At 33.7% G+C, this 25,397-nt stretch overlaps 1 protein-coding gene across 4 annotated transcripts in view; it reads left to right on the plus strand.

The window, feature by feature from the left end:
• Nucleotides 1-25,397, plus strand: part of LOC107064140 (Smg6 nonsense mediated mRNA decay factor) — a 93,134-nt gene that overhangs the window by 62,814 nt on the left and 4,923 nt on the right. For all 4 annotated transcript variants that reach the window (XM_015316500.2, XM_015316502.2, XM_015316503.2 and 1 more), the window contains 4 exons: nucleotides 4,487-4,590; nucleotides 4,866-5,039; nucleotides 5,468-5,671; nucleotides 23,470-23,632. In XM_015316500.2, the coding sequence (XP_015171986.1) occupies nucleotides 4,487-4,590; nucleotides 4,866-5,039; nucleotides 5,468-5,671; nucleotides 23,470-23,632 (645 nt within the window). The remainder of the gene's footprint in view (nucleotides 1-4,486; nucleotides 4,591-4,865; nucleotides 5,040-5,467; nucleotides 5,672-23,469; nucleotides 23,633-25,397) is intronic.

Below are 25,397 nucleotides of genomic sequence, written 5' to 3' on the forward strand. Positions count from 1 at the left end.
CCCATTACTACCAGCACAAAAGTTACGGTCTTTAACATCAGATTACATATTGTTGGATGACTATTAAAGATTATTTTCGTACTCTTTATAGCTCTGGAATGTATTGAACAAGTTGCTTTCTTACTCGTTTTATATCTTACTTTTTATCTCTTTTACTATCCCTCTTCTAGTACCGTTGATTACTACTCATGTTATAAGCTAAAAATAAATTTCTAACTGTTCGATTACATGGAATCATATAAAATTATTGACAATCCAATAAAATCTTTTAGTTCGGCAGAACTCGAAAATATTTAACATATTCACGCATGATCAACTTCATGCTTTGCTACGTGAAGGTAAACGCGTTTGAATTGGTCATGAATTTGATTCAAAACAAAAAAACGACAAAAACAAGACAAATATCCAGTATAGATTACAATGATATTCGATCGATTACGATAATTGACAAACGATCTCACTCGATTTAACGGTGAGTATAACGGCACGTTTTAACTCACGCGGACAACGAGGAGTTGTTGCTTCACGGTCGATCGGGACAAGTGGACAGATAATCATAATAATCGACTGTACCGCTTATGCATTTGCGGTTTTAAGAAAATCGGATCGAAACGTGCCATTTAAGGATTTTAAAATGAATTGCGATTTAATATCTTATATATGCGGGTTATTCTCCATTATAGTGAAAATAAAGCCTCATAAGAAAAAACTTAATTCTACATTGTCGATTAATTTTGGTTCTTTTTTCTTCTTTTAAATAATAAATCATTCTCTATTATCCTTACCGGAACATTCTATATATATATACGTATATTATTTAAAGCTTAATACGATACAATAATTTGCCAGTTGTGGTAACGTTTTCATTTATATAATATCCTATAAAATAGTAAACGATGACAGTAAAGTCCATTTTTCGAAATTTTATTCGTATTTATATATGTAAAAGTTTTCGTTAGCACAATTAAAAATTGATTATTTTCATATTATTATTATTATTATTATACGACAGCTATTGATAAAATGTTTCATTTTAGTAAACGCTTAGAAGTGTTAACGATGACGAAGGAAGCGCATAACGGGGAATTCGTCGCATTCCATACGACTCCCTCTTCCTCCCTCTCTCTCTCTCTCTCTCTCTTTCTCTCTCATTCTCCATTTTGTTCTTTTACTCTAAGACACGCTGGACCAGCTTAATCAAAAAACTTGAATCCTCGAACGGCAAAGTCGCGACGGTCGTCTGTTGACCCCCACAGCAGCAACAGTGGCAGCGGCGGTTGCGTAACGGTGAATCCAATGTGACCACTGCAATGCTATACTCTTCTACTCGTTTACAAGCCTGCAGCCAATGATACTTCGTCGTTGTCTCATAGGCGCGCCACGCCCGATTGCTGCTACTGTCTACTACCATTCTTTCTTTTTATCTCTCTCTCTCTTCTTTTCTTCACCCTCTGTGTTATTCCATGCATCTTATGAATACTTAAATCGCATTGCCTCCGAGACCATTTACGCAAGGATTTTGCGAGAGCTTCACGAACAGCCGACGTCGTCCTTTTGTCAGACTCATTTCCTTTTTCTTTTCCTCTCTGTTTATACGTAACCAAATTTTGCGATTAAACGATTACATACGAGTTATTGTCAAATTTTTAATTAAAAATATGTAAAAATGAATACGCCTTTTCAAAAAAAAAAAAAAAAAAAAAAAAAAGATTGTGTATTAAATATTTATATATAATTACTCGAACGATCCAGCGATTAATTAAAAAGAAAGATATTTTTTTCGGTAAAAAAAAAAAAAAAAAAAAAAGCAAACAAAGTCGAACGATTTTGTTGTCACGTGTGATTCAGAGTCAGGAAATAATTTATACGACGGATAAACGGCACGAAGCTATCGTTTAATAACTAATTGCCTGTACCTGATGATAATTACGAACGGAACACGAATCGATTAATTTTACTCGTGATCATTAGTTTACTCGTGCAATGATAATACATTATGCCAAGACAATGCGATATTTTACCGGATTGCTATTTTTCATGGCTCACACGACAGCGTGTACACACATGATTTCTTCATTTCTACGCCCTTTTAGTTTTTTAATCCGATATTAAAAAAAAAAAAAAAAGAAAAAAAATACTCAAGGATAGGTATTTCGTGTTAAATCCAATCGCGAGCGCATTCAATGATCAATAATTATTATAGTTGGGATATAAGGTGAAAAAATGAAAATTTTAATTGCTTCTGTTCTTTGGAAATAATTAGACATAAAATTCGATATTTTTTATTTTTTTTTTTTTTTTTTTTTTTTTTTTTTACAAGAATTGTTATTTCGACGTATTGTTCTCGTATTTGTATCAATGACAACAAATTACATTTAATCAATCATTAAACGTATAATAGCTATGTTCATTAGCAATAAATTATAATCCGATATGAATTAATTACTAATGAAAAGCTTAATTAATTTGATTAAAATTAAATCAATCATCTTCGATACAACGTTTTATCATAATTACTTTAACAAAGAACCTTATTAATTATTTTACTTTTATTAATCTAATGTAAGATCATTAATTATAAATAATGTAGTTTCTTTTTTATTTAAATTCAATTTAAAGGATATTTTTAAATTATATAATATATAGTCGATTACTAAAAGAAATACAAAGAAATACATTTTCCTATTTCGTATTTACCGTTCTATGTAGCTTAGCAGGTCTTACGTACTGAATGAATCCGGATGGTTGAAAACGAGCGTTCTAGTTTTGTATCTTGCATCCTTGCATGCGGTACACTTACCTCAAAGTCGAGCATGTCCTTGCCAACGACGAAACACGCACGTCATCGTGAATATGTCGCGTTACACGTGCCGTTCCAGTAATACAACCGCATGCATGTTAGTCGATGATGCCTGACTAGAACGATCGTTCAACTACTGTAAAACGTAACCACTTTGCTACTACATATTTCCTTTGCTAGCTCGTTTTTCTATTTTATTATCCGATGTTATCATCTTTGTGTGATCATTTTATATTGAACATTATTCGCCTCCTGTCTCCGATTTTGTCGAATAACAGCTCGCAAAAAACGATACGATTTGTAAAGGAAAATAAAAAAGATGCAAGACAATAACGGTATATCCAGTAACGTGTGCCGTAATGTCAATTTGTTGGCTTACCTCTCTCTCTCTCTCTCTCTCTCTCTCTTCCACTTGTTTGTTCTCTTTTTCTCTTTTTCTCTGTTTCCCACTCGTTTCTTTGCTCTCTGTTATCTGCACATAAGACCTAAGGCACAATGGATAAATTGAAGCAAAGGTACACCATCGTGGACTTTGCGTTGGGCGTACTACGAAGCAAGTTGAGAGGAATGTATCGCGAAGATCGAAAGAGGGTCCTCTTCTTTCATTCTTTCTTTCTTCTTTCCTTTTCTTCCACACTTTTTTCGTCCTCGCCTTCGGCCACTCTGCACGATCAGTTCAGTAAAGAAGAAAAGAGGAAAAAAAATAAGATAGAGAGAGAAAGACGAATAAGGCTCTATATTATCCACTTAACGGTCTTCGTTTAACAATAAATTCCACAGCGTAATTGCGTTTTTACGTCGACGGCAATAATATGAGGGACTCCTTTCGAGCTTTTTTCCTTGTTCTTTTTCTGTGTGTGTGTGTGTGTTTTTTTTTCCTCTTATTCTTACCACTTCCAACGTACTTTATCGACGATAAATTGTTTCGCACTTGTTGCCTTTTCGAGACTCGTGAAAATAATTATACCTACATACTCGACGATAGAGTAATGGTCTCGTAGTTGACAACGACGTGACGTATGATGCCATATAAAAATAATAATTATTTAACCATGTTTGTACAAATCATAAACTATCAGATGATGAGAATGAACCAAGAACCTACCGAGTAATATGAAAGAAATATAAAGAAAAGAAATTATGATTCGTTCCTCGTTAGTGAGAATACGAATTGAAACTTTTATTGTGTGGACGGTAATAAAAACTAAAAACTAGAACGAATTCCATGGAATATAAAGAGAGCACCAGTTTCGATTGTTATTACTGTCTTTAAGATTCGTATCTTTTCTAATTATGCAGATTGTTTACTCATATTAATTTCACTGTATTTTTGTAGAATTAATAAAACGCGAAGAAATTAGAATGATCGAAGATAAAAGATCGAGAAAATAATGGAGCTTAAAAAAAATAAATATAAGTTTAGTTGATTAATCTTTAACATAATTGCGTGAGACGCTATTCGAATATGTACGATATTAAAGATTAGAAAATATTTGTTAAAATTTTACGAGATAAATTTGTCATACTGTTTTCATTTTTATATCAAAATAAGTTACTTCGAAAATATTGTTCTCTTTATCCCTAAATGTAACATTAATGAAATTCCCGTGACAAGCAATATTTGAATTAATGTCATACGTGTGATCTTACAATTAGTAATTTGTTGGAAATTTGTTGTTTGTTTAGAACTAGAATTGGTGAAGTTGCCAGAAGATACGACATTGGCAGGATTCACGCCGTTAATGTCAAATCCTCAAGAACCTTGTTACGTAGAGAAGACGGAAGACATGGTGAGTATCTAATCACGATTGAAATCTTTCATTAATTCTCTTCGGCATCATATCGATAGGATGTAAATGCTTGCGATAGGTACATGTAAGCTATCGGGCATACGCACCCCATAAAGTTTATTAAATCCGTAAATCACTAGCTAGTACGTACGTCCAATCGATTAACACAGACTATAAATTTATCAGACGTATCGATCTCTCGATCGCAAACTAGTAGTACGATATCCGATCGACTGTTCGACTTAGCTATAGCCTAACCTGTCGATACCTTTCAGGATATCGCTCAGGTCTGTCTAAGGATAAGCAAGGTGCTCTTCTTCGGTCAAGTATTTCTCTGCGGACTGGAGACACCGGTGTTGAAGTTACAAAAGAACGAAAGCGGTATGAGCGAATATGTATCTGTGGTAGAAGCATCCAGCACCAGTTCGCCGAGTTCACCACCTGAACAGGTAAATTTGATCGATTTTATTAATTTAAATACAAGATTACGAATCTTGGAATATCGTGAATTTGTTAATCGGATAATAAATGAAATTGTGTATTTATTTATCGTTATCATTATCTAATCTTTAAGGTATATTTGATGCTTACAATTAGAATTAGATTTGTTTTGCCTAATTGTAAATGTAATCTGACGAATTTATTTCGTGATTCAAATTGAGATAATATCTAATGTATACATAATTATTTATTTTCATTTATAATAGAAATCTATTAGCTTCATGGTATTACTCTTAGCATCAACATATGTAAATTTATTCCATATTATGTAAATTTTGTTGTTTTTAAATAAATCGTTAACCAAGAGATTAATCGATTAGAATCACATGGTATAAATATCGGATGATAATAGTTTTAAAAATGGCGTTTCTTGCAGAGCGATTCGGAGTTATTAGTGGAAAGTTATAGCGAGGACGAGAACGAGCCAGTTTCCACAATGAAGAGATTGCCTTTGAACAGTGACGTACTCGACGACAACGGGGCGCCTGTGGCTCTCGGAGAGATAAGATCACTGATCGAACGGAAGGAGGAGCTCGAAAGGAAGCAACGGAAGCAGGATCGTCACCGACAACGAGTCCAGGTGAGTAGTAAGAAGGTACCACCAGAAGCACGCGATCGACTGACTGACTCCTCCGGCGATCGAGAAAGACGATCCATCGATTCTTCGTGATAGATCGTAACTTTAATCCTACCTCTTATCGCACTATTCCTGTACCTATCGAAAGAGAAATTCAAAGCTTTTATCAAAACGTCGATCGATGATTTCTCTCTCTCTTCTCTCTCTTTCTCTTTCACCTTTTCTTCATCTCTTATTTTATAATAATATAGTAATTATTTTTCTACAAATATGGTAATCAAATTTTTTTCTACACACATTAGATCTTTTTACGTAGATTTTTTACATTGCGCTATGTATGTATAAGAAAAGTTGTCTTTCACTCTCTTTATTATTTTTTTTTTTCTCGTAACTCCGGTAAAAGTTACTAAGGGAATAAACGTTTTATGAAATAGGAACATTAAGTCGATATCGCTGCTCGGTGGTTCTTTTCTTCTGTATCTTTTATTTTATTTCCCCACCCCTCTCTCCTATTATCTCAAAGTCATCGACAAATCACGGGTTTATAGTTTTATCAGCAGAACATACGTCGTTTTACTGTGTTCAGTTAAACCAACTAAAAAGAAATTACGGGCACTTTTCTTCCTTATGGTTTTTTCATCCTCTTAACGCACGAGCATAACTAAAAGAGGAAGATACTTTTTTTCCGCTCGTACTTTTATTTCAACAAAGAAGTTCGTCCTTCTTTCTCGAGGCGGTCAACAACGCAGACTCTGCACGCGAATCTCCCGTTTTTATTTACGACATCCATGAGCTCCTCCTTTTTGCATATTTATTATCGAGTCTCCTCCTCCGGCAAAAGGGATTGCGTCTTCGTTGTGTCGTAGCGTCCGATTAATCTTTTTTCTTTCCTTTCCCCCTTTTTCATGGTGTCCAGTTATTCTTCTCTTAAAAGATTTTGTCGAGATTAAACTAATTTGGGTATTGTTCGATCGAGATGATTTTTAGTTTTGTTTTAGTAATTCACATAAAACTTCTTCAAATGAAATAATATATCTGATTTTAACGTTATTTTAATATCAGGCTATTTTTTTCAAAATTAATAATTGTTTCATTAATTCATTATAATTTAATTCTTGTGTGTAGACGATTTAACTCCTCTTGATTAATAATTTTCTTTAATCATTGAGATATATTAAAAATGATTTTTTTTTTTCATATATTTTGTATTATTTTGTATTGCATTTCTTTTAAATGAATTTGAAAATATTATCCTAATGTATATAATTTTAAACTTCACGCGTCAAATTATGGGTGGGACGTGTGAAAATTGTTCTCGTTACATACGCAAGTACTTTAATTAGTTACATATAAAATTTGAATTACTAATAATGATCTTTTTACGAAGGATTAACAATTGTTCAATTTTTGGTAATAGAACTGGCAAAAGAACCTGTTTATAATATCTAGATCATTGCTAGGAGCGGTATGACCTGGTCCCTAACCAGTTTCCATTGCCAACAATGACTTAAAAGCGGTTTCCGTGAACGTTGATCTCTGCACTTTGGCTTACATACTAGCAAGTAAATACAGACAATTACTGTGTTCTGCACACAGTGGTTTTTACGCGAATAGGTGTGGTACGTTATTCATACGGTTAATTAGCCGTTGGAAAGGAATCGGCAAAAGGAGGAAAGAAGTACGAAATTCTCTGCTTTTCTACGTGGTTTTAGCAAGGACGAGGTCGAAACCGGCTTGCCAACTAGCTGGAACCGTTGAACGATTCGTTAATTTTGCTTTAATAAGAGCACGCGAGGGTCAAAACGCAGTAAGGGTCGAAATTTATGTAAACGGCTAGTTTCGCATCCTCGCATGTACCGTTCTCCTTATTTTTTTTTGTAAGTATTATCAAGGACAGGAAGAAATTCGTACGAAACTTGACCTGAATTACCGAAAGATGTGATTTATTTGTGTTCTTTATATACATATATAACATGAATAAGGGTAAAAACGATTTATATTACATGCTTTACGGTTTTTTTTTTTTTTTTTTTTAATTTAAAAATAATTAATATAAAGTTTGAAAAAATCCCAAAGACGTGGAAGTCCATCATTTTGAGTGTCTAACTATTATTTGAAGAAACGAAGATGATATCGCGAAGTTAGAAATTTAGGAAGCTTTTGAAAAAAATCGAAATAGTTTCATATAAAAAATAATGGGTTCATATATGAAATTAACAATTTCCTGATTTTCTATTCTTTATTCTTCTCTTTTTTTTTTATATTAATTTGATTTAAAATGATTCTCTTAAATACTCTTTCTCTTTCTTTCTTTAGCACGCGCTTCGCACTATCTGTCTCTTTCTCTTCCTTTTTTGTACTCATGGAATCTCTCGTCGTCTCTTTTATCTATACTGATTTTTTGTCCAATTTTTTTTTTTTTTAATATTTTTTACGTCACGAACTACACGAGTAATCAAATTCACATTTTGAAAAACGGTTACCGCTTAATACACCGTATGCGTTACGTATGAGTAAAGGAGAGAATGCGAGATAAAACGGGCAGATTTTGAGAGAGAGAAAAAAGTGTATAGCTTCGTGTACGTTAATTACAATAGTATTTTTTTTTTCCCCGAAAAAAGCAGAGTCATTGACCGGATATAATGTTTTTCCAGACACGTACAGTCTGGACCATATGAATATCGCACAAATTTACCGATGATAACATACGGCGAATATACGGTTGCGATGAATTTAAATATAACATCGTCGAAATAATAATTTTAAGTTATTAAATAATTTCTCTTATAAATATATAAATATTAATTATATTATATTAGTTGGATTATATAACGTAATAATATTTTTGTTAAAAAAAAAAAAAAAAAAAAGGAACGAAACACATTAGAGAGAAGAGAAATCGTCTGAAATGAAATTTATATTAAAATCTTAATGTGGATGAAATTGAGTTAAAAACCTTTGGTAATTTCATTTTCGTCTTTAATCGCGGACTTTTACCGTTAAGGAGTAAATAAAAGAATCAAAATTTGCCGTTAACAAATAATTAAGATGAACGAGCCTATAGACAAAAAACGATGTGGCTCGCATGGTCGGTAAAAGGAATAGATTGAGTTTCTTGCCAAGTAATTCTCTAACGGATTCTTCGTCGAGTATTGATCGGACTAACAAACTCAGAGTCTACGTCCACGGTTATAAACAATCATCAATTGATTTTCTTATTTTTATTTTCTGCTTTCTCGGCCACTATCATTACAAGGACGAACGTTTGTCTATTTCGGAACAACTGACGTCGAATCGATAAACGTGGAAGAGGCGTGGCGTCGATTACGGGTTTCTTCGTGTCGATTAATAATGGAAAGGACAGCACCGTGTCAGAATCAGCGACCGTAACTTGTCTAATCTCCCATCTTACTATATATCGATTTGATCATTTCTCTTGATACCGTAACGTTTAATCGTGCAATTTAAGAATCTGTATTTTCCTGTTCCATGAATCTAACACGATTAAACAACTGGAAATAATTTAGATTTTTTCACAAGTTAAGAAATAATGTTGTTATAGAATTTTGATCGTTCAATTGTTTTAAATATTATTCGAGTATTCTTTCGTGTCAATTGTTTCGTAACAGACGAACTTTACGATGGAACTTTGTAATAATTCATATACCTCCGGAGGAGGATTTACTCTATAAAAACTTTCGTTCGATATTTTATCCAGCGATACAATGACTTATAGCCTTGGCTGGTTTACGAAGTAAATCAAATTGTTACCAACGTTCCTCTTCTCGTCTCATCGGATTCGAAAATGGAAAAGTAAAATTTAGTTTCGTCTATTCGTCATAAAACATCGAGTTTATCCGACTCATGCGTTTTGCAGTTGAACCATCGAACGGGTTTTCCTATCGTCGTGGGTGAACGGCGAAGGAGACCTGGCGTGATTCACGAGTGGATGAGAAAAAAGAATCAAATGAATTCCTCCGGTACAATCACAAGGGCCAACCTAACGGTATCGAAATTCTCTGATACGAAGGACGCCACTATGTGAGAAACGATTACTTATTTCTTCGATTGCTTTTATTATTTTCGACATTCACGCCTCGATCAATTTCGTCGTCTTTGTACCTTCAACAATTCTCCTCCTCCTGCCAGAACACCTTTTTGTCTACTGCCAAACGTTTGGACGTGTTCCAAAAGAAAAGAAGCGTGGAATTACGAAATTCCGAAGGACCAGTCTTGCCATTTTTTGTTCCTTTGATACACGTGATACATGCACGCACGAAATAGCAAAACTTTTATTAGGAAAGATTCCATGAAATTTTTCATTATCAATTTAATTGAAAAGAATTTAATGGCAATAATACGGTTCAATTTAAAATTCATTTCATTAGTCAAACCTATGTAAAAAGAATTTGATTAACGAATATTCAAAGGAACAAATCCAAGGATACGAGAATGATAATAAAACTGATTATGAATATTAAAAAAAAAAAAAAAAAGGAAAAAGAAGGAGTATATAAACGTGGAACATTCTTCTAATGCAAATTTCTTTCCATAATCCCATGATTATCGTACAATTCCTTCCAATCTCCTTGTTCTTCTTTAAAGACAACCTCGTAACTATGTGTAATTTATTCGTCTAGATCTAACGAAATGATTCTCTTCTACCTTTTCTCTCTCTATCCTATCATCTAGTTCGAGATATAACTGAATAGTATACTCGAGTAGTTCTTTAATCTTCCGACAGAGTTGGTTTCTATTAACGGATATCTAATTGGCTTCTCGAATTTATGTGCCATAATTAAGACGATGTTGCGGATCTTAGCATAAATTTAATTAGGCTTCTCCTCGACCTCGTTAGATATCTCATTCTCTCTTCTTACTCCTGTGAGATCTAGAGAGACCGATCGTCGTTTCGATCTTACGTTCAATCGTCTCCTCTAATTACGGACTTCCTTCTAATCACATTTCCTTATCGATTTTACTCTTACCGTGCTATACTTAATTTTTATTTTTAATGTTTTTATTCGTAATATTATATTTCCCATTTTTTATTTTTCAAATAATTTCTAAATATGAGAAAGAAACATATCGAAATCGAATTTCCTTCATTGATTTTTTTTTTTTTTTTTTTAAATCACGAGATCGCCGAGATAGTTCTTATTATTGACATAATCAAAAATGTAAAAAGAAAAAGAGAGTCAATAAGGAAAATCTGAATTTTATCCAGTCTACCGAGTATTCTGTATTCTCATTATTCGACTCCCTTCTAAAAGGAATAGATTATCCTCCCGTGGGATTCACGGCGCTTGTAAGATCTTAAGGGGAAGCAATGAAAAGAAAGAGGGTGAGGAGCGAGAGGGCGAGGGGGAGGGAGGGGGTGTGAAAGTATACGTCTTCTTGCTACGAAAAACTGAATTTATCAGAGAACAAAAGCATACGATGAAATAGAAAAAAAAAATCGATTATTGAATGTCATCGAAAATTCTTAGACAAGATGAAAAGGGATTTTTGCATCTTACGTTTCTCTTAGGGCAAGTAAAATGTCACAAAGAAAGAAGATTTGTATTATGTAATATACTTATGCATATTTAACAGAACATTATTATTATTATTTATAATCGTTTTTTCATTTATCTTTGATTATACGCGACACATAAGGAAAATTTGTAGAGACAATATATGATGTTACAAAATAAAATGAAATAAAATGATTGTTACATTACATATTTCTTTCGAAGTGACAGAATCTATTTCCAGGTTGGCGTTAATGCGTTTCTTCGTCGATGTCCTTAGAACTACGATATACCGGATGTTAAAGTCGAGGTCATCTTTGCTCGCTGATGTTCGGTGATCGTGGGGCTAACGACCTACCGTTGCTAATTGTAAATAATAACTAAAATAAAGCACTGCTACGCGTCCCTTGTAATTATTGTCCGTCTCGAGATGTTTTGTTACATGGTTAGAACCATATTCGCTTAGAAGTACATTCGTATCTCTATTTCTATTCCTATTCGTATTTGTATTTGTATTTCTATTCGTATTCGTATTCTTATTCGTATTTGTTACGAACAACTCTGATCGTAGACCACGACACATATACGCGCGAGCATAAGCAAAATGGGGAATTTACTTTCTCGTTATTTTAAAATATTTACGATCAATGAAGTCATCGGCCTTATTTAAAGATAATAGATAAATCTATTTCTACTTTGCTTAAAATAATTCATCATTGTGACGTTGTCGCAACAACGGACGACGTCAACGACGAGGAGGTTTAATTGTCTTGAACTCGCGATAATGGCACGTACCTTCTACCTGACGCCATCGTTGCAAGAAACTTTTAATAGCGTTAACTTTTAAAACTAAACGTACGCTCTCACGTGTTCGCTATAATTCGTATTATCCGTATTATCCGAATAAACTGGTAGAGAGTACTCTCGTAGATCTTTCGTGAATTATTACGCTCTTTTTTTTTCCCAAAAACACCGCAAAAAATTACAGTCCACGAATTTTTTTTTTTTTAGCAGTTAATTATAAATAAATGACGGAATGAATTCGTTACGAACATTTCAAGCTTGATGGTATTTGCAAACGTGTCGTTGAACGCGTTCAAAAAGATACGAAAAAAACAAAAAACGTTATCGTATTTTAATACAGTTAGTATAGAAATAATGTCATTTAAATTTACAGTAATGTTTTTAATTATAATAAATAATTACACACATATATATATAGATATAGATACGCGTAGTTACAATGCAATCGTTTTAATAAAAAAAGAAAAAAAGATAACTCATAGTTATATTGGATGTATATTAGGAAAAAGTAAGAATGTCCGAATAGAATTCAAGGGAATAATATTATACCTTAAACTTATTATCTTATATTAGTATCGCATTTATCGAACAAGAAATAAGTGCCTTTATCTCTACAACATCTGTTAGTGTTATACAGAGTATTTTAGATGAACATTTCAAACAACGGTGATTCGAAAAAGCAGAATACTTTCAATTAGCTTTCTAGTTTGTACTTCAATTAGCGCGTGCCTGCGCAAGCTAGCACGCGTTACTTATTACGTCTAGAATACTTTAAAAAAGGCGACTGAAAAAGGAGTCAACTTATTTCTTTATCGTTTTCCGACGTGTATATGGCGACAAAGTATTTACACGCATACTTCATCACGAGTAGACTTGAATTTTGTGAACACAATTCAATTACAACTTTCATAATTATTATATACGATTATATTCATACAACCATATGTTAGAATATTGTACGAGTGAATTTCAAATATATTTCACATTACATTAGGCTATAATTATTGTTGTAATTATAATATTAATAATAATAATAATAATAATAATAATAAAATAATAGGGAAAACAAATAATGTAAAGTAATTATGTATCTATTAACTTGAAGCCTGACGTTGTTGTTGTTGGCTCGATGTCATGTTTTTCTGAGATTACTCGATCGAAATTCACATCATCGGTGTATACTCTCAGCGAGATAGATAATTTATAGCTTTATTCGTCGATTCCGTACTATACAATCATTTGAAACGAGATTCAACCGAGTCGAATAGAATATAAATGCCAACGCGATTCCCATGTAAAATGCATATACAACCTCGGGGCTCGGAATATCGCGCGTTGCCATGTTACTGCGTTTCTGTCACGCTCGTTGTTATATCGTTTGGTGGTTAAATGAACAGTTTGTTAATAAACAACAACGTACAAACGATCCACTGTATTATGATTAACGACAATTGCTTTTATCTCCTTCTCACTCGGATTATTAGCACATGAAGCGTTGCAATAGTAAGTAATATAGTGATTGTATTAAAATGAAGTATGAATGTAATATGAAATGACATATTTTTTTTTCTGCATGTTTATTTATATCAATTATAAAATATTTAATTTAAATTGAGATTATATATATACGTTAGATTATTGATCATTCGATATCTTACTTATCTAAACAAAAATACGCTTCTACGCTCGTACATGATCGATTCAAACTTTGACATTCTCTCTTTTTGTTGCTTTATTATCACCGAGCCGAACAACCTGTCGTATATACGAACAGTAAGCAGACAAAATAAAATCTTATACTTGAGATAACGACCGACCCTGAGGGTCTTATTTTTGGGTAATACTTTTTAAAGTCCTTCGCAATATTCGTCCTACGAAACGAGCGGCTTTGAATTTGAACAAGACTTCGGTCGTTTAAAGACGACCGAATCCAGAATCATGGTTTCCTATCAGCCACTTTTCCCAATCGTATTGCAACCCTCGGTTATGGTACCACAGAATTTATCTCGCTCCAAAGAGGGAGCTTAGAACAGCTCAAATTACGGCTAGTATTAAAATCTTAAAATCTTCTCTTGTCTCTTTAATTCCATATTTATTTATCTTACCTTCAATTATAAAAGAAACAATTTGTTTGTGAAATTAAAATTTTATTAATATTATATATAACAAAAAAATAAAGCCATATCAATTACTTACGTAAAACTTAAAAATGGTAGGGATAGTTGAGATCGAATAACCAAGGCAAACGAAATTCCACGGTTCCATGATCTCACATCAGAAGAATTTTAAAGAATAATCCTTGTTAACTTTAATCGACGTTAGAAGATAGCCAGTTAACGTCCAACGTAGATAACGATCGCAGTTAATGACGCAAGCAGAGTAATTTCAATTCTTGAAACATTTTAAAAAGGGGAGTAGACCTATTTTCTGTTCAAAGCAAATCCTAAGGATTCGAGTTTAATTTAAATCACGTCATACTTTACACATATTCATAGATATCGAAAACATTAGCGATACCAACTAGGAACGAATGATCGTGACAAGGTACTACATAGTCTTCTATGTTCTCGCGTTCATTAGTTGCAACATACTCCACACATTTTGTATGCCGTTTATGTGGCAGTCACGTAGAAATCCAAGGGTGCGCCTAGAGGAGACAGTATAGTACTTCAAAAATCCCATGATGTTGTAGATGCCATAAAATCTGGCTACAGCCGTGTGCTGCCGTTGCCATCCTATAAATTCACCCCAGTGTCATCGTCTCTCCACGCGAGCCCAGCAAATCTTCACCCTTTCTAAGCAAAGATTCTCTCTCCATCTCTCATATTTTCTTTCTCTCTTTCACTACTTGCTACTCATACGTGTTCCCTTACGAAGCTTTAAAGTCATACCTAGAGTATGTATATGTATAGACTGCTTGCTGGTGTACATATGTATGTATATATATAAAGAGAAAGAGAGAAAGTGCGAGAGAAGGAGAGCATAGGACACGATATATTCAAACTTTTATGGTTGAAATATTACGGCTGGTCCCATGGGATTGGTACGTGGTTGGATCTCACCCTCATATCATCTGCAGGTTCGAGATAAAGTGTACGTTTACCCCTTCTTTCGTGTCTACTCCCGAGAAAAGGGGCTTCAATAACGACGAGGACATTGTGTTCATTGTTCACGCATAGTGCCACCGATAATAGCTTCTATCCCAACTGCGAGAAGAAATCTTTCATTTTCGCAATATTAGGACATACTCCTAGCCCTTCTCGGCTGTCACAACCATGTGACATCCGTCTTATGTAAATGATAATTTCTGTTCCATTGTCAGTTCATCTACTTTGCTGTCAATAATAACTGCGTTTAGTAATTACCTTCGATTTCATTTTTCCGTATATGTCCTATTACAGGGTAAAGCCTAAATTTGTTATTTTATCTGACATAGTGTAAGCTCTAAGTACATATATTTAACTCTTCTTATTACGTAATCGAAACATTATTTTACTGATGACGAACTTAAAGCTACAAAAATATGTACTTATGCAAACATTTTCTTATAGTTTTACATTTAAAGAAAAAAATAAAAAGGACATATTCTTACATTAAGTAAATTCTTGCAGGGATGAATGTTTCGAGTTTGACACGTGTGCTTTTAAACGAGAAAACGACTAGAGAACTGTTCAAATTTTGGTCTTGACATTTTCGAAGGGGTAACTTTGCTTTCCTTTTGGAATGTATTTTTCTTTTATTTATTTATTTATTCTTTTTTTTTTTTTGGTACTTTTTTCTTTTTCCTTTTCTTTCTTATCCATCGAACGAAGTGTCATTTTCCATGAAGAAAGAGACCTTTCGAATCGCCTAACCATCTACATTCTCGAACGATGTGTACATAAGAGACAATTTACCTTTCCTCGGCAGAGTTATATAAGGACTCGCTTTCAGCGTTGCTGAGATTTTCTTTTCGACTTGCCGAATTCCTCGTTGAAGAAATAAACTAAAGAAAAAAGAAAAGAGGAAGAAAGAGAAATAAAGATAGACCGAGTTCTTCTTTCTTGTCCAATAGTCACACGCGTTACATTGACAAAAAAACTCGATCTAAAGTTTCTCCCTTCGCCACCTTTTTTCTTCCGCATCTTTCTTTCTTACGGAACCTTCCAATTTACCTTTTCCCATCCTACCGAATTTCAAATAGAAAATACAAAGAATACAACTAGCGTCTGTAGATCTCTGAAAATTGAAAAGAACGCTTTCCCCCTTCTTACTGGCATCTGGAATTCCATTATAGAAAATGTGGCATCGAAGAATCGTACCTTCTCGTTTCTATTAGTTCAGTCATTGAGAGTACGCAAACATACTCTTCGTGGTCTTCTCTAACTTCTACTTTTTCATCCTCTTATTCTTCATCTTCTTTCTTTCTCTCTTTCTCTCTTTCTCTCACTCTTTCTCTCTCTTTCCTAACGTAGAAAGATAGAGAAAAAGCAAGAAAATAGAAAATATAGAAAGGACGAAAACAGGAGAGAGAGTATGCTACAGCTCGTGATAATGTCAATGTTTGCGTCGTTGCACCGAAGCACTCTCAGAAGAGCCGGAGACTGAGTGTCTTCGCGTTGTACAGGAAGGACGGATTCGTGTCGAGGGTCCGTACAACCAGTCGCTCTTTGCAGGGACTACCTCAATGAACCTCCATTAATTCCCAAGCCTTCCTCGCTGAAGCGAGGAGGAATAGAAGACTAGACTCGAGCCTTCCCTTTCTTTTTTTCTCACTCACTTTTTTTTCTTTCTCTCTTTCTCTCTCTTTCTCTCTTTCTTATTAATACCTCACTTCGTTTCTTCAACAATTTTTCTCGATCTTCTATTCACTTTTGAAACTTCGTAGAAGCAACCTTTTTCATAGTTTTTTTTTTTTTAATTTTTTTTAATTTTTTTTTTATTTTAAAACACCCATCGGAATTTCAAGAACGGTAGCTGCTTTTTAACAGAACTTCGCTCTCAGGTGGCATCTCGTGTCGTAGCAAGCCTTCAGGTGCTTCGTCTCTTGTCATCAGGATTCCTTTCACGCGGGTGTATTTTATGGTTAACCGGAGGGCCGATTTGATTTGCGAGTACCATTACAAGCGGTTGGATCGTTGCTGCTGCAACTGTTGCATTTATGAATACGATTATCCTTAATATATTGCTTGTGTAAACCTATTTGCTAATTTTACTCGGAGGTAGAGCCAATAATGAACAATTAGGATGGAAATACAATCAACCAGTATGCTCTAATTTTTATTCCTATTTATTTTATCTCGTTAAAAGCATCGTGTTAACTTTTTATTTTTATCAACATCGTATTTCACTTTATCGGGAAATTTTAATTATTTCATAAAATATGATATGAAAGATATTTAAAAAACGTTGAAATCGTTAGAGTGACATTTTTTTCACCAGTAAATTCGATTATAACAATGTCACATGCAATTTTTATTCCTCTGTTTGATAAGAGTAAAAATAATACAACGAATAATTAAATGATTTAATATTTCGGATCTTTGACTGTTCACCTGCATGTTAATTAATTTCTCGTTTGCATTATTAAACACGAACTCACAATAACAAGCTATATAATAAAATAATTCTCTATACGGATTACCTTTCATTTAAATTAATGGCATTAGCAATTACATATGAGAATAAAGGTCAGGTTGTATTGCATATTGTATCACTTTATGCTTTTATTAATATTTTATATAAAAAATAAAGTTTCCAGAGTTCGATTGACGATTGAATGTGCGTTTTGAAGCTTATTTGGTTTGTGTAGTTGCTATATCTCTTTACCATTTCCAACCGTTATATTCGCCGTTGTTTATTCGCACCTGTATTAATGTTCGAGCATTAACGATTATTTCCATATCAAGTTTCGCATGATATCAAAGGTACCAATATTACAGTAGGATTGTCATATGAATGTAACAACACATTGGAGGATTTCATATTCGAAATACTCTATAGTCTCTCTTTCTCTTTGCTTGTGTGTTTCTCTTACTCCCTATTCAAATTTTGTATTATTATTCAAAGATATCAAAGAACTATACGTTGTCGGCTAAAATCAATGCTCGATAATCTCCTTTGTGTTCTTATCGTATTTTATTCACGAGTTCATGATAGAAATATGAAAAATTTGCCTATTATAATCCGATAAGTATATCGGAGAAAGAAATAGAAGAAAAAGAAGGTGAAATTTGAGTCAACGTTCTTTGACGTTTCTATAATTTTTAAGAAAAGTAGAAAGACGGAATTAAAGATTTTCTCTTCAAACGAGTTTGTCATAATTTTCCATTATTAGATATGATTAAAGGCAAGATCCAAATACTTTTTATCTTGACAAGGCTATACGCAGTCTTTTCTTAATCGAGTCTCGTATCAAGCTCGTCCTGAGTAATTTATGTATCTACAGAGGACCGAATAGTAAATTCGTTAATTCTTTTGTCATTCTTTTCGACACGACTAATATGGAGTTTCAATTAACGTCGTGACAAATACGTCCCTTACTTTAACTTGTTACTCAACTTATTCCTTTTCTATATCTTTTTATTTTCCTCCCTTCCTTTCTCTCTCTCTCTCTCTCTCTTTCTCTCTTTCTCTGAATTTCTCTTTTTCTCTAAAAAGTATTACCTATCACGTACGTAAATTACTCGGTAACGAGAGCTGCGTGCAAGAGGGGCAGCAGCAGCACGGCTTTCCTTCCGTGCTTCGATCGGAAGAACGATAATTTCTCGCGAGAGGCTGTCGCGCGGAATAGAATGACAAAAGGGCGTTACCCGTGACGATACTACAGCTCGATATACCTATGTACATGTACATGCACACGTAAGAGAAAATAAAAGAAAAAAAGAAAAAAAAAACAAACAAAAAAAAGCTTAGTGCCTACCTCCTGCGAGGAACCGGCGAGAGCCTGACCGGTAAATATATTTGTATGCGCCTTCCATCGGTTCTTCGCCAGTGTCAAGGCACATTCCTCGTAGTCTCGAGCTGAGAACGTATCCTTACCGTACCCCCGTCACCAATACCATTGCCAGCACCAATGTAATATCACCGCCTCTCTACATTTCCAAGCTATCGGCATCGTTCTACACACATCCGTTGCGAAAAGGTTTCCGCAAGCGTCGAAGTTTTTAAAACCTTATCCCCCACCTTTGTTAAGTTTTCAAAAATGTCTCTTGTAAACGCACACGCATCGCTTACGTTTAATATGCTGTTCATTCACTTTGCCGTCAACCGAATTTTCCCCCTGATTTAATAGTTATCTGATGTTGTTCATTCAGTACTGATGCGCATCTATCTTCTTCTTTTTCTCGAATTCTCATAAATCGTATAATGATTTATTAGAATCAGTGAATTGGGACAATTTTTTTATTATTATTATTATTATTTTTTTTTTAAATAATGTTAATTTTTTAACTTACAGAATAATTTTTGTGGTGTAATTTTTTATAAATTTATTATATGGTTTTGACCTTTATGTTACGGCTAATAAGTTGGTCGTCAATACACTGTTGCTGTGCGAGACAGTTAAATTGCAAGTGTACACTTTACCATAGATTGTAACATCTGATATTTTATCGTATTACGTAGATCAGGGATGGGTAACTGACGGCCCGCATGTGGTTCCTTCTTCTACTTGCCTGTTCCAGTAAAATGGGAGGAGACGACCCCCATTATTCGATACTGCTACGCCGTGGCTCGTGAGATGCACGGCTTGTATTTCTGTCTATTTATAGATAATCTGTTGGAGTAGTGGCTAGTAAACTTAAGTAGTGAGGAAATGAATTGATTGATGGTGAGAAGTTGTCCACCCCTGATGTAAATTATCAGTTTCTTATTTAAGTAATATAAAATTAATTTAAAACATATTATAAATGGATACAACTCACAGAACATCGTTGTTTCTCATGAAGATTTTGAAATATGCTGCGTTCATCTGAAGTTAATTGAAACGGTATTATTTCATGTGATTACAATCGCATTTAATAAACAACGAATATCAAATATAATCAATAATCAGGTATTACTAGAAAATATTTAAACATTCGTTTCGTTCAAACTTTCCATAAAACGCTGCAATATACATATTTAAATATTTTACGATAAATTGCTTTGCGTAAAATATTAATTTTCCTTGTTATATTATAACAATGAAAATAGTAAAAAAAGAGAAGGTGTGAGGAAGAGAGAAAGACAGAGAGACAGACAGACAGACAGACAGACAGACAGATAGACAGAATAAAAAAGGAGCAAGTCATATTCGCTTCGTGAAAATCGTCGAGCAAGCTGGATGATGAAATAAGAGGAAAAGAATAAAAAAATAAAATTAAAAAGACTAATAAAAAAAAAAAAAAAGAAAAAAAAAGGAAAGAACGAAAGAAAGCAATTTAAAAAGAGGGCCCGTGTCGGTTCCTCATCATCCGTGTCAAACCACGCGTGTTCTCCATCTCGTTTGCTCTTATACTTGGCCGTCCCTCCTAATGGTGCGAGTAAGTTTCTGCGAGTGTAGCGCATTTACAATGTTACCACGAGCTGGAGATCTTTCTTGGTGGTGTATGGAAAGGACGTCGGTGTGTACTTAATATGCGCGGGCGTTAGAACCGCGATGCGTGATACAAGGCGGGTTCTCACGAGAAGCTACGATGGAGGAGGCGAGGAGGGGTAACTGCAGAGGGCAACTGAGGAGGGCAGACCAGCCAGACCAGCCAGGCACTCATCGGACAAGGGCTACCTTTTTCTTTCTCTCTTTCTTTCTCTCTTTCTTTCCCTCTCTTTCTCTTCTTCCTCCCTCCCTCTCTCTTTCTTTCTTTCTTTCTTTCTTTGTAGAATCTTATATGTATGTGAGAAGAAAAAGTGACGAATACGATTAACGAGAACGAAGGTGTGTGTTTCAAAAAGGCTGTAGAAGAGAAGGAGGAAATGAAACAACGGTACCACCTAACGCTCTTCAGGAATCCAAGAATACTTCAAATGGGAGTAAAAGATTTTTTTATCTACTACATAAGTTCTAATGAGTCTGAGAACGTAAGTGTCCGCAGGCGCCACGGAAAAGAGAAATCATGTCGGTAACTAACAGGTTGATGTTTTCTTGATAAACGACAAGATTATACGATTGTACATTTTGTAATGTTCAAATTATAGACTAATATATTTGAGATTAATAAGAAAAAGAAATAAAAATTGTTAAAGCAGATGAGATGTGCTTTAATTGAAAGATTAGAAAAATGGTATATTTATCGAATAACTGTGTAAATAACAAGATATGAGAAGAATTATGAGCTTTCATGCACTTTTCTTTTAACATCTTTTTATTTAATACTCTTAGATATTCTTTGATAAGAATATGTTAATGTTTCTTTCTTTATTTTCGAATTTTAGGATTCACGATAAAATTAAATTTTCAAGTGGTCTGGACCAAGACACAAACCCAGATCTCTCACTTTTCTGGATACAGCTTTATAAACCTTGAGTTATCCAAGTGCTTAGACTAAACCTATCACGAATGCCTCCTTATTAGAAATGAAGATGCTTGTTAATATAAAACCACATTTTGAAAATGTGCATTTCTTCGTACGATAAGAAAAATTTTTTCAATTTTAATAATTATGGATTTAGAAAAAATACTTTCACTTAAATATGATTATATTGTATGGTCCAAATATTATTAGGTATGACAATCCTAATAATTTCATTATATGTTCATTATTTTCGGTAAATTAAACTTCAATTTATATAATACAAATATTTTATTTAATTTTTATATTTTATAATGTTTTAATAAATCTTATCAATTTTAAAACTATTCTACGTTCGAATCTATGAAGAAATTGATATAATTTATATATATATAATAGTTTCATTAGATTTAAATCATTATAGTCTATTTTCCCTTTCGGTACTTATGCACGTGTCCCGATCAACTGGAGATAAAAAGCTCCGTTCCCCCATAACTAGAACAAGCGGCTTACATATTCGCTTATGAATAACCCGACGTGCCCACCTGAATATCGGAACAGGTGTCCCCATTCATTCACGGAGTCGATGTCTAGTCGAGCGAATGTTACGTCTGTAGCGAGGTATTCAAGTGCCTCTCGAATACGAGTAAGTTTTACTCGAACATATAACGATGACTTATTGTCCCTTGTAAATGATTTTCAACGTAATTCACGATTATTCCATGCAATTTATATAAGTCTTAACATTCGATTTTCTTTACAGTGACTTTTGTTCGACTTCTCACTGTCCAATATATTTCGAACATTCATAGAAAATATCGGACAAATTTTAAAAGCTTTTGTGTGATATTTTGAGAAAATATTTCCCATATATAAATGTACACGTAAATCGAAATTTAAAGCGAATATTTTTCTACCTTCTGGTTTTAAAATCCTACACTTTATCTTCACCAACTCGACATATCGGCTATAAGTAAGCTAACTTATCGATCGCGTTTTACCAACGACAACGAACTATCAGTAAAAGGACTGAGAAATCGAATTCGTACTCGACTCGAGATTCGTCAGAAAGTGCTAGAGTGGCCCTGTTATGCCAATATTGCGCCACACGGAATAGAAATTGCGAGTAATATACTCGGATTGACGATGCGTCGAGAATTGATACGAAAGCTGAATCTTGAGATGTCCCGAATTCTTGCCAAAAAAGAGAAAGGAAGATAGAAGAAGATCGTCGATACGTGCGTGACATTTACGTATTATCTTCGAGATATATTTCGTTGTGTACAGCCCATTACTACTTTTGCATTCCGTTCGTGTATTTTCACGAGCAATTAGACTTGTCGAGTTGTTCGCATACTTTCCACCAAGCCGAGCGTTTTGTCACCAAGGGAACGTCGCGATACATATTCATTCTTTTACGGTTAACAAAATTGTAATCTTTCCGTTAAGAAAATATTTTATTATGAAGAAGATGAAATAATGAATGAGATAAATCATAAATCAAGAGTACAACAATAAGAGAAAATTACTAACAATTATTACAAGAAAATAGAAAATGACATAGATGCTAAGTAGTTCTAGCCACAAACGGAAACATCAGAGCCCCATAAAGTGACTTTTTAAAGAGACAGTTTAAAGCAATTCCGTATGCTATATCGATCATCGTCCCACGACTTAAAGCGACATTAGGGGACTCATTACTTTCCTTATCCTTTGTCGTAACAATGGTTACTTGGCATTCGCGTTGTGCCGTCCCAAGCCGACATTGTTCTCCGTGGTGTGCGCGACTGTTTTGCGATCCATCGTGCGCATACGTGGGATTCAATTGGAAGGTAATGCGTCTTCTGGTGCATCCTATGAACTCTACCCATCTTTTTCCCCACGATACTCCAACGAACGAGATTTATCTCCTAATGGAAGTAGTTATATTTTCTTGTTAATTTCTGTTAATTTGATTTTTAAACGATTGATTGACAAATTTTTTATTATAATTATATAATAATGTATTTTGCAGGCAATCTTAAAGAAATCTTCGGTATCGGTGGAAATAGAAGTGAAACCAAAACAATTGGTACCAGACACCAATTGTTTCATCGATTATTTGCCACAATTGCAGACTATTACTAAAGCAACCTCTGGAGCACAGCCCGTGTATACGTTGATGGTACCATTAGTGGGTAAGTACGATCGATGAGAAACTTTGCCAAAATTAACTTCTACGAGTGTCTAATTACGTGTCGGTCTCTGCGCAATGGATCAATACGGCGTATCATCCACTACGAAAATTCATCAACAATTTTCGTTGATCTTACCATGCTTAAATAATAAGTTAAAATTACTTACGTTAAATATTTCAAAAAATAATCTATTATTACACTTAAAAAAAAAAACATTTTGGATTTATCTTAAAAGATTTAGAGATTAACATTTTTAGAATTTTAATTACTGAAATAGGAATGCATAAAAGGTGATGAAATACTTCTTGGAGAATATAAATATACTAAAATAAAGTATTTGAATTGTTTATAATTATTAGTATTCGTCTGACATGAGCATTTTTAACGGCAACACAGAAGATACAATTTTAGAATTTTTCATAATGAAATGTAAGAAATGAAAAAAAAAAAAAAGAGAAAAATTATCGATAATACTTCTTTCAGAAAATGATACTATCCTATTTTTATCGATTTTGACTCTATTTAAAATGTATATTTTCCATTACAAGAAATCGTAGAAAAAAAGAAAACAAGAGAGAAAGAGAGATAGACAAATCATGTTGATTTTTAATTAAAAACGAGTTTATTTTTTTATCGTAGCCAATTTTATGATGACAATTGCGTTAATTTTTGGGATATGAAAGGTCCAGTGGGGATATCGAGTTTTGCGTTGCTTAATTTGAAATCTACTCGTGTACAAGGTATACGAATGGACTGAAAAAAATAAAAAAATAGAGAGATAGATAGCCATGAGCAACCGTAGGGGTCGATTGACCCGCGACCTCAGCGGTTATTTTTTTCTTTTTTTTTTTTTTTTTTTACCGAAGTTTATCGATTATCCGATCGAAAAGGGAGACGGTAAAAAAGAGAGAGAGAGAGAGAGAGAGAGAGAGAGAATCATGCTGCAACCCTGCCCAAAATAATATCCCTTGCGAGCCTGGGGAGCGTATAAAATAATCGACTATAAAAAAGGGGAAGAAGTGAGAGAAGAAGGGTCTTTGATCCTTTTCATTGGCTACTTGCCACCTCTACACTTTTGTTGAATAAAAATAGAAGAGTTTCAATGCGGATCAATCGCAGTGTCTTTGGTAATGATTTTCTTATTTCTTCTTATAAATGTCCATTTATAAGAAGAAAGATTTTTTTATTTTTTATTTCTTTATAAAAAGAATTATACCATTTCAGAAGTTTTATAATATTTTTTCTCTTTATATGAAATTGATCTTTTTCTATTATTATAAATTATTATTTATTTTATATTTTTCGTGTGTCTATTTAATGCTTATCGGGAAGGATGAAAGGATTACTGTCATACTCTGAAAATAATTTCATATGTTTCCATAAATTTATTGTCTGTGTTATAATCGTTGTTTATAGAGAAACATGAAAAAGTAGCATTGATATTTCTTCTTTCTTCTATTAATTTATTTGTTCACCGTAGTTATAATCAAACTTCCGATTATCGAATTTCAAGAATAAATGAGATAAAATAAAACAAAACAAAAACAAAAGAAAAAGAGAAAGAGGAGATAAAGAAGAATCAAAATAAGCATGCAAAACAGAAAAACATGTCTACTCGAGAAGTTTTTCGATGATAGTAACCCTTAATGTTAGTAGCAAACGATTTATTTGAGAAAACAAGAAGGGTTTACGCATTTTCTTTCCCCTCTTTTTTTCTCTCTCTCTCTCTCTCTCTCTTTCTATCTCCATCTTCCTTTCTTTGGAA

The sequence above is a fragment of the Polistes dominula genome, unplaced genomic scaffold (assembly GCF_049000335.1).
Source record: "Polistes dominula isolate Pdom_NZ unplaced genomic scaffold, Pdom_raw_medaka contig_77, whole genome shotgun sequence".
Classification (NCBI taxonomy): domain Eukaryota; kingdom Metazoa; phylum Arthropoda; class Insecta; order Hymenoptera; family Vespidae; genus Polistes; species Polistes dominula.